Below are 11310 nucleotides of genomic sequence, written 5' to 3'. Positions count from 1 at the left end.
ATATAAGTCCAAGCCAAGGCCTGGACCCCTCAGATCAATCAAGTGTTTTCCCAGAATCCCCTGCTTCCCTCCTCCGCCATCTGCCAGAGGTGTGGTTTATAACTATGGATTTCTTCCGGCAATGTGGCTTTGTGTGGTGATAAAACAGGAGGATAATAAAAAGGTAAAATAGTATAGTATCAGTTTACACAGTTGGCTGCACTGTGTGAAGTAACACAAACACACACACACATACACACACATGCACACGCACACACACACAAACACACACACACACACAGACACAGACACAGACACGCACAGATACACACAGGCACACACACACACACGCACAGACATGCCTGGTGGAAATAAAAGAGCGAGGATCAGATGAAACCAAGATTAAATAAAGATAAAACCAAGCAGGGTGATGCAGGACATCTAGTGGTCAAACATGAACACAACATAGTTGGTCTGAGGCTATTTCCTTGAGTTCTCATGGAAGGAAATGGGATATGAAAAAAATCCTTTTTAAGAATAAAAGGATATTTCAATAAAAAGCCAATATACGATAAAAGTAATATATAAAGAAATGATGGAAAGATGATGTCCATCAAATCAACCCAAATTACAACCAACTTTTCACCTGCCTCAGAACATTGAAAACTTAGATTCTTACTGTAAGCACAATATTTTTCAAGTCAAGTATATGAATGTCCCTTTTCTTACCTTGATTGTGCAATTTGGCTTTAGGGTTTTCTTGATTCATCAGGATAAATGTTGTATACTGGTCTCTCTTCTTTGAACCTGACTAAAGCACAATAAATGAACATCTCTACACAGTGAGGGTAATGACACAAAGCTACGAGGTGTTCTTTACACGGCTTACACAAAGAATACTGAAATGTTCCAATACTTGTTACAAAACACGTGCTTGGCTTAGGACGGCATCAGTTTGTGAACACTTCAAACAAGGCCACATATGACAGATGTTTCACCATTCAAATGCAAAATTTCAAATATGCACAGTATATCTACAGGCTTTTAGGCAAAACAGTCTCGTGTAAAGAAGACTCAACTATAAATCTCTGTGAGTATATGAGCTTTTGTAGTACCAAAAATCCAATCATATATAAGGAACGAAATGTACAGTGCTCTGAGGGTGTCAGCCCAGACTCTATTTAACATGTTGTTATCGAACAGAATCCCATTTACCTGCCATAACCGCCATTCTTCCCTGATATGTCCCAGTCCTAGCTGGAGAGGTGTAATGCCTGAAGTCCTCCCTAACACTACTCTGACCTCCACACAGAAACTAGCATCTGGGGTCGTTGCCATGGACACACTAGCATCAGGGGTCATTGCCATGAACACACGATCCACAGTTTTGAAAGATGCGGCTGACCTGTGCCGCGACAGCAGGGAACTGGGATGGTATGGCCTGCCATGCTGAAAATATTACTGTTCACATGATTGAGCCCCTTCTCTTGTCTCCTTGAAAAGAGACCAAAAGGACTGCACCCTGTGCAACAGACTTTAAAAAGTGTTTGAATACGGACTTAGTGTAATATCTCACATGGTACTGAATTTTGTGTTCTAGAGGGAAATGCTTCAATGAATGTACCGTAGTCTTTCTATGTATGCAGAAAACATTTATCTATGCTTCAACTGTCATGCTGAACCTCTTTTCACATTAAAGCAAAGCTGTTATACTAGCCTCTAAGCACTTTTAAATATTAAATATAATTGAGCACAGAAAACACACCCATCAAAGTAAAAATCAAGACAAAATCAATTATATCAAAACAACAATAAAGATAGCATGCAGCATACCTGTTACTAGATCAGAACCAGTCAGTAAATGCAGGACAGTTTGGATCCCATCTCGTCCCCTGCAGCAGAATGGTTGATCTCAGAGTTCTATGGGCATTGCCAGTAGGCTGTGGGGTGAGCTGACTGATACTGTGGATCTTGTTGGTTCCTAGGACTTGAGCTTTGGCTGAACTGATACTATTTTTCTGACAGAAAAGAAAGAAAAAGAAAGAAAAGAGACCTGGAGATTTTCAAACATTCAGCCTCACGAAGTTTGAGGGCATGAAGAGAATATCTGCTGAGAAAGAGAAAAAGTTCAAATGAAGTGCATGAATGGAAGAAAATCTCTTTGTAAGTGGTTCCTGACTTTTTACCTTCACACCAAAGCTAAAGTAAGGTTTGTATTGATGTCAGAATCTGAGGTGGACAAAAAGACCTCTATGTGATTCAAAGAGGTCATTCAGTCATGAAAAATCCTGTGTGAAATATTATTCTTAACAAGGCTCCAGGAAGGGCTCCGGAAACCTGGCTATACCATGACTATAATCTAAGTTCAAATATAATCACAATTTCAACCTGATATATTTTCATAAATTTCAGCTTGATTTATTTGGATAAAATAATTTCCATCATTCTCATGAGGATTGTATTCCTGACACCACAGTTTTTCTTAACAAAATCTATTTTAATAATAGCACTACTTTCTTTTGGATATATTGCTAATAGTTCTAGTTTGTGCATTGTTGCTTTGTTACACATCTGGCAAAGTTGCAAATTTACAGACGAAATTTAAATCATTTCTGAGGATCAAGCTATCTGTTTTACAGATACGTACACTGCCAGTCAGTGATTTGAGTGATTAACTGGTTATTTCATAAATTGTTTCATTTTGAAATATAGGCTATAGAATCTGATTCTGAGTACAATGACTCCTGCCTAGGAGGTTAGAAAAGTTGTTGCACTTGGACCCTTTTATCAGATCAAACTGTATTTGTACGGTGGGGCACACAGAGATAAATAAGACAGGCAATGACGTACTAACCACACTGGCACCGTAAAGGACTGCTCAGCACGGTTATTGTCAAACTAAGAGACAGCTGCTGGGGTGGGTTACAAACATTTGTAAGGACACACAGATTTTGCAGAGATAAATAAGTCAGGCAATGACGTACTAACCACACTGGCACTGTCATGGTAAAAAGTGTCCGGGCGCCAAAAAGTGTCCGGGTGACGTAATATTGGCTTTTGAGTGACAGTTGCTATACCAACGCTAGAATTACGTCACCCGGACACTTTTTTGAAGTCACAGACTTACGCTGCATTAAATACCTCAATAACACTATTTACCCCAGAGCATCTCGCATTACTTTGCTACCTGAGACCAGCTTGCCTTTATTTTACCTACAATAAACCAAGCAAAACAACCATGTGCTTGATGGTTGACTGTGTTAGGAAAGTTGTTGACTCACTAGTTTGTTATAATATCTAAGTAAGAACATTCAAACAGGTTTCGCTAGGTTAAGCCGCTAGCATCTCGTCAGCGATTAGCAATTCCTCTGTTATGCTGCTTTAAGAAAGTCCTTAATGTGCTGTAATTATGAGACTAATTTGCCTTTCCTAACAGTTTGGTGAACTGTTCTACCTTGTTCTTACCTTCCTGTTGACTAAGCTATGGCTCAGAGTCCTTTCCTATTTGTCATGTATTATCTTTTCCTTACAGTTAGGTTGAACTGTGGTTAATTAAACTATCTTCACACCAGCATACTTTTCCTATCCACCAAGTGGCCCATGGAAAAGCATCACAGGAGTGAGAGACGAGAGGCGCGCCACCAGACAGGGCAGGGCAACCTCCACGCCGGGTTTGGCATTGTTGTCTCACCCCCCTGCTCCCACCCAAGAAGGATAGGGACAAAGCGGTAGTGTACGTGCTCATATTTGTTTTCAGTTAAGGGGAGGCTAAGTAATTAAGCTCTAATATCATGATAAGGTTAACAGCGGTTTATTACAAACACAAATAAGTAAACAGATACATGTTACAATGAGTGATAAGCGAGATCAAAGAGGTATGTTTTAAGTGTATGTTTAAAGGTTTCCAACGTTTCAGCCATTCTAAGGTATTCTGGCAGAGTATTCCAAAGGCTGGGGGCATAGAAACTAAAAGTTGCTTTCCCATGTCTCTTTGTCCTGGCTTGTGGAACTGTTAGGAGTTCCGTGCCAGAGGACCTCAGGGATCTACTGGGTGTGCACCTTGTGAGCATGTCTGTTATATATTCAGGTGCATGACTATGGAGTGATTTATAGAATAGTAAGAGAATCTTGAAATCTATTCTGAAACTAACAGGTAACCAGTGCAGTGATTTTAATACTGGTGTGATGTGTGCTCTCCACTGAGCCCTAACACTGCTGCATTCTGTATTGTTTGTAGTTGACTAATGGCTTTTTTTGGTAGACCAGGCAAAAGCCAGTTACAGTAGTGTAGCCTGCTGGTGATAAGCGTGTGCTTTCAGTGTTTCAGTGTCAGAGAGAGAAAAAAAGGTTGCACCTTAGCAATGTTTCTTAGGTGATAAAAAGATGTTTTAATTATATTTTTGATGTGCGTTTCAAAATTGAGATCTGAGTCAAATATGACACCTAGGTTTCTGGCTTGGTGCTTGGTGTTAAGTGCTAGTGTTTTTAAATGTGCAGATAGTTTCTCTCGTTCGTTTTTTTCACCACTGACTAATACCTCTGTTTTATCTTGGTTAAGCTGTAGAAAGTTTTGTGACATTGTTAGATAAATTATATTCAGACGTTTATATTGATGAGACAGAGACCAGCAATCAGAATTTAAAATAGTACTTTTATATCTTTTGCAAAAGAGGGAGATGTGTCACAACCAAATATCATGAAAAAACTCCAAAGATGAGCTGGGCGCAGCCAGCATTATGTGAGTAGAAAAAAACAGGGCGGTATTCTCCCGTCCCATCGCTATAGAAGCAGTGATCTCAGAATATGTCCTTGAGAGTTGAGCAGTGTGCATGATAATCAGTACAAAAACAGGTGGTTTGCCTCAACAAGACAGTCAAGGCCTCAGCCTGTCAGCACACAGGAAAAGCAAGCGGATTAAAATACAATAACAATGTCTTCATTACAACTTCTCTATCAGACATCCATACATTTATATCAGAAAAACTATTTTTCAAACAATCAATAGAGCTGTAGTTGTTGGGTGTTACGTAAGGGATAATGTATAGAACACAGGTCATTGTCGGGAAAATAAGCCCAGACAGGGCGAACAGCACCCCGACGCGAAGCTATCGGTTAATAACTGTCGCAGAACTTTGGGAAGCCCCATTCAAGTGAATGGAGCACTCTACAGCATTAAAAAGAGCCGTGTAATAAATAAATATAGAGCTGGGTGTCATCTGCATAGCTATGATAGTTGATGTTGTTTATCACTGGTTTGTTCTGGAAAATGAAGAGCAGTGATTTAATGATACTATTTGGATCAAGGCCCATTACCTGTAGCCTGGTGTAACCAGACACATATTCACTTAGCGTAATCCCAGTGAGTAAACTACTAAACTGTAAAGAACCATTACACAACTATTTCCTCTGTCCCTATCCATCTTAATCCCAGTGAGCTGTTTCTAGTCCACAGCAAACATAGAGGTTGTTATAATTTAGTTTTTTTTCATAAGACTAGGTGTTCAGACACGGAAAAGTTGCGACTCGAGGGTGACCTCTCGAGAAAAGCATTGGCAGTTCCACTGAGCTAATAGTGGAATGGATGATCTGTGGGAGAAGCAGATATCCCGATGACGAGGTAGCACTTGAAGTGTTCATTGCTTACGCTGTGCTAGTGGCTTAAGAGGGTGTTTTGATAGTAATTGTATAGCATAATAAGGACACACCCCGAAATGTAACCTGGCTTCTTAGTGCTTTGCTTGATGTGTTGTTGACCTCATACATGAGATCAAAGGAGGGAATGTAAGATAATTTCAGTTCAGTATAGGTTTATTAGGAAGAATAGGTACAATCCTTGAAATGTGTTCAGAAACCAGAGTCCTTGAGTGGAAAAGCAGGCCTAGAAAGGTCAGGTCATTACAACAGTAGCTTCTAGCTGTTCAGGACAGGAGAGGGCTGTCCAGGACAGGAGAGAATGTGACTCTTGATACATTGAAGGTCCCTAAGGAGATAACATGGTCAGCTACTCCCTGAGAGACAGAGGTGCAGAGGCCTCACACAATATATGTGACATTAATGTCTATTTCTGCGAACAACAGATACACCAGGGTAGGGATCCCATGACCCCCACCTGTTGACCACGAGGAGCCCACAGATGACAGCAATAAAAGATAGGCTATAAGAACTGAGACTTTCTCTGTAACAGATCAGACTCCGGATATCTCCTGTTAACTCAACTGTATTTGTGCTTCAACTTATCAAGAAAAGCTCTACCTTGTTACACCATAATCTTCGTACTGGCGAACTTTTCCAAGTCCTAAACCATCACGCAGAGAGTACAAAACTATTCTCTTACAAGTAGCAGAATCTGGCTGTTACAAATTTGATGAATGTTGAACATAGCATTAAAGAGAGTTTCATCAGATGTTACAACTGAACTCTTACCCAGTCTGGGTTAAATATTCAACCGGTTTTAAAAAAACAGCGCTTATCTTGTCTCAGAGGTGTGGCAAAATAATTCAGTCCATACTGTAGACGGACTTTTACCTTGACAGCCAGGAGCACGTAACAATCATGACTGAGAGATTTCCGAAGATGAGGATAATTTTCTGCATTATTTTTACTCTGTTTTATGGTAAGTGATATGGTTGATATGTTAACTTTCACTTTTAGTAAGCTTAATGCAAAGCCTAATGTTGAGAACGCTGATTTGAAATTTGTGGACTCGCATAGAACAAAATGCCCTAGATCCTATGGAACTGGCCCCCTGTTCACTTGTGGAGGTTCCTTTCAGTTCTTACCGAACCGCTTTCTGAATAAAGTGCACAATTTGTATGAAGAAAAGTTTTGCACTATCATGATATATGATTAGTAAATTTAGTGTGTAGCTTAATGTTTAAGGTATCTGGCTGATTGCTGGCTGATGTCAGTAGATAAGTTCCACAGTGTATTACTATGACTGTGACTACTATGAGACAAGACATCATGTTGTATTCTGAGTGTGAGCGCATTGTTTGGTTTATTGAATTAACAATTCACTTTGAAGATTTGATAGAAGATGCATTTGAAAGAAGGAAGCGAAAGTATGTGAAACTGGTAGCGGAAGAGAGGCAACAAGTTTGGCAAGCATGCAAGCACAAGATCAGTGGAGATAGGACTTGTCTGTCTGAGGCTGCTGAAGAAGTGGAGTACTGAGGATGAGACTGGGTAGAGTTGTAACACTTCTTGCTTTGCTTTGCTACAAAAAAATCGCCAGTAGTACTTGCGCTTAATGCGCTCTCAGAGGTGTGGCCAAATTAGCCAGTTCTTAGTTGCACTTTGACTTTGACAGCCAGGAGCACTCTCATAAATCATTACTGAGATATTTCTGAAGATAAGGACCATTTTCTGCATTATTTTCAGTCTGTTTTACGGTAGGCGCTATGCTTGATATGTTAACAAAATGTAAAATGTAATGTAAATAGTTGCATCAGAGAGGAGAGCTGTTTTGCAGCGCAAATGGAACAAGCACTATGTGAATTATTTACCAGTCGGTGGTCTGTGCTTGCGGTTGGGGTTTGTGTGGGGGGACTTTGTCCCCAGGACAAGCGAAACACATGACAGGCCTGCTTGTAAATAAGCCTTACCTACCTTAGGTCACATGAAGGTAGTTCCAGACAACTTTATTACATTTCTTATTTTCCTGTGGTACCCATTTGCAGACACTAAAGTCAGAGTTTGACATTTTTATGAGATAATATGTTAAACTGTAGTGTGGCATGTTATGCATATACATACATACAAGGGGCTTTTTTAAAAGGAAAGAAAAAAATCTAGCTGCTTAATGCACTGCTGAATACTGCAAACTACTACTGCAAAAAGACAGCTGTCGGAGAGCGATTTAATAGCCCTATTACCAAGACTTGGTATTTTTTGCTACTGAGCTCCACCCTGAAGTTGCAGATTTCAGGTTGTGCAGAGTGCTAGTTGTTTGTTGCGTGAGGTGGTGCAATAAATCATTACGTAGTTCTCCCAAGAGGTCTTGGGCCCTGTACCCCAAAGTTACATGTTACAATACCGGACCACCAGGTGTGATGTGGCAGTGACACAGACGCCATCCTCCGAAACTGCTATTTTACGGTAAAATTGCTGCATAATATTACTTTAAACTGGAATATGTGAAATCTTAATGGTCTCAATGGTTCTTGTAATTTCATTCCCTTTCACTTGGCTCATCTGATTGTATGGCTCATGCAGCTTAAACTGTTAAACTGTTGTTAAATTAAGCAATAAGCCCCAAGAACAATCAGTTTTAGAAGCCTTACTTGAATTTGGACTTTTTAGCAATTGCGGAATAACTGCATAACTGCACATTGTTTTATCAAAAACATAGTTAGCTGAGTAATTGAATGCACAAAAGAGAGAGACCTCACACTTAATGTCACATGTCACATGATTTATAATATCCGTTCTTTTCAGGTACATCCTCAAAAACCATCAATGTTGCCACTAATGGAATAGTGACATTACAGCCCCTGGTTGAAGGAGAGATAGAAGACATTCTGTGGAAGCACAAAGGCAACAAGATGGTGGAGTGGGACACAATGACTGCAATCCTCAGTGAATATTTGAAATTCAAGGGGCGGATTAAGTTGGACGTAAAAACTGGGGATGTAACCATTAAAAATGTGACCAAAGATGACAGTGGACTGTATGACGCAGAAGTTATCATTCAAAAAAAGATTTACCCCATACAGCACAACGTTGAAGTAATTGGTAAGCACAACAAGCTTATTTCACTCTGATTCAGTGCTGATATCTCAACCATTCTGAAAGGGGAACAGTCATTCTCTACAGTATCTTAACAGTTATTGAGGTAAACAGACACACGTCGATCTCTATAGGAATTCTTTGCATGTTGCCAGACACTTATTATAACATTATGCGAAAAAAGCGTTTTTCTTTGATGCAGAATCTTGCCACATGGGATTACATCGTATAGCCATCTTGTGGTTGCCAGTTATAGCGTTCTAATTCAATACTGGACCAATTTTGATTGTCAATTGTTGACAAAAATACCTCTATTTGTGTATGTGTATAAAATGTATGTGATGTTAAATAAGATAATATTCAGGTTCAGTTTGATGAATGTTTATGACTCACAAACAATTCAAGCAGTAATACAAATAATTCTTATACTGTAAACATGAAGATCTAGTAAATATATTCGCCAAGATTCTGACTGTGAGAAATGCATTCTTTGTAATAACACTGTACTGGATCTTTCACCTCCAAATGAATATGCTAGTGCAGTGGCGGTTTTAGGGACTTTTTCAAGTCACGTGGGGGGCGGCACGACCAAAAAATAATAATAATCTGAGCTGCGAAGCGGTTTTCTATTATCTATCATATCACTGTGTGGGGAATTGGCAGATTGGCACCCCCTGCCGCTGCAGGCGCTCCTGCTTGCGCCCCTGCTTGCTAAGAAGGTGCGTCTATGTGTGAAAAGGGGGAAGGGAGCGCGGGGAAAAGTTCATCTCTTTCATGAACTGGGTTAATGTTAGTGAATTCGAGGCCCACCACGAGTGAGATTTTGAGGGAGAACAAGTTATATATATACTGGTTGGAGATGGCGGAAAATATCACGTGGGGCAGTGACGTCATCAGGTTGCGTGAAACCGTGCAGACGAACACCAGCCCCCGTACCGATTCAAATCTACTCACTTTCTACCCCGGACTGCGATCGTTGCGGAAACAAGGTGCGGATAGAGAGTGTTCGTGGGCTATCTGTATTAGCTATCCGTATCAGATTGACAAACTAGGCTCCATGTAAACGACCTCTCAGTGTCTCCCAACTGAAACGGACAAGTGGGGGGGTGGGGGGATCCACTGTAGGCTATAGTCACACCTCGACTTTTTTTTTCTCCAAAAAACGCACATTCATAATATTATAATTACAGGCCTATAATTCCTGCACGTTTTTTGTTTTTCTGAATTGTGTGAAATGGCTTATATACAAATAGGTAAAACTGAACGATGATGTGTCACCAAGGGCCAGTTTACCAGTAATAAGTTGAATGCATGCATAGAATTCTAGGCAGTAACCAAGCAGCTAATTGTTCCTCCCTGAAAGAAGTTAACATAGCGTCTAATGACAGATATTTAGCATGTAGGCAGTAAGGGCATGTAAGGGCATGTTTATTCCCATTGATTGCCTTAAGTGTGTTATTTAAAGTTCTCTAAAATGATTTGTGCCATTGTGCAAAGTTTATCTTTCATTTATTTAGTTATAATAAAAAAAAATATATATATATATAAATCCGGGGGGTCTCGCCCGGGGCGTATTTCCATGTAGAACCGCCACTGTGCTAGTGGGATGTTATATCACACAAAAATCAGAGGGTTGAAAAAAATATTGACATCCCCCTCATTAAATGCCCTTTCCTCCCTGTCTTGTAATGTCTCAAAATACTTCATCTGTTTGTTGTAGACACTGTCACTGAAGCAAAGATCACCTGCCTAAGCGATGCAACACTACACTGTGAGGCAGAGGGTGACTTTCTAGACTACAGCTGGTCTGGGCCTGGACTACAGACTGCAGAGATGAGGGGTCAGACTGGACCACAGATCAGTAAGGAGAACCAGGACTCAGTCTACACCTGTGTGGTGATCAACACAGTTAGTGAGAGCAGTGTGACCTACCATGCCAGTGCCTGCTTTACCTCAGGTGATTACTTCCATTTCATGATATAACTATCTATGATCCTCTCATGGAAGCATGATGGTATTGCTGTTAGTTCCATCTTGAACATGTTATTGCATGTTACATGTCCACATGGAAATTTAAACAAAAACACCTCATCATTCAAAGCAGATTTAACAATAACAGTCATTCTGTTGTAGACGCAAGAGATCATCAGCTCATCCTACGTGTAGTGTCTGCTGTTATTGGAGTCATTGGAGTTATTTGTATTGGTGCTGCTGGGTTGGTCTATTACTGCTACAAGAATAAATCAAAAGGTAACTCTCTACAAATACAAACTATTATATGTGATTAAATATGTAGACTGAAGATTCCCTTAAATTCATCATGTAATGTATTTATATCTGAATAACAGGGAAGAAACACACTGAAGAAGAGAAAAATCATGAGACAACTGGAAACAAAGAGAAGGAAGAGAGCACAGAGACTGTACCATTGGTCAAAAAATTAGTTGAAAATGAACCTCCAAATGAACGTGCTGATGTTAAAGACCTTATAAACAAATTTGATGCTTTAAGTGATGACATTAAGGCCCCTGATTTCCACATGAGGAACGTGGAGGGCACGTGTGTGAATGACAGAGACACAAACACAGGGACAGAGAAACAAAA

General features: G+C 40.0%; 2 protein-coding genes across 2 annotated transcripts in view; both read left to right on the top strand.

The window, feature by feature from the left end:
- Positions 1 to 6531: 6531 nt before the first annotated feature.
- The window catches only part of LOC308374885 (CD48 antigen-like), a gene marked incomplete at both ends in the record, with an annotated part of 39583 nt that continues 34804 nt past the window's right edge, over positions 6532 to 11310 (top strand). Inside the window, one exon of the mRNA XM_080850846.1 lies at positions 6532 to 6592. Within this exon, the coding sequence (XP_080706972.1) occupies positions 6532 to 6592 (61 nt within the window). The remainder of the gene's footprint in view (positions 6593 to 11310) is intronic.
- On the top strand, positions 7229 to 10689 carry LOC308375227 (CD48 antigen-like; the record flags this gene model as incomplete). The annotated part of the gene is made up of 4 exons (XM_080851319.1): positions 7229 to 7242; positions 7336 to 7370; positions 8416 to 8712; positions 10427 to 10689. The coding sequence occupies 4 exons, from the start codon at positions 7229 to 7231 to the stop codon at positions 10687 to 10689; spliced, it is 609 nt and encodes a 202-aa protein (XP_080707445.1).

The sequence above is a fragment of the Sprattus sprattus genome (genome assembly GCF_963457725.1).
Source record: "Sprattus sprattus genome assembly, chromosome: 14".
NCBI lineage: Eukaryota > Metazoa > Chordata > Actinopteri > Clupeiformes > Clupeidae > Sprattus > Sprattus sprattus.
The sequence above is the reverse complement of the archived record's forward strand: the minus strand, read 5'-3'. Positions and strand labels throughout refer to the sequence as shown.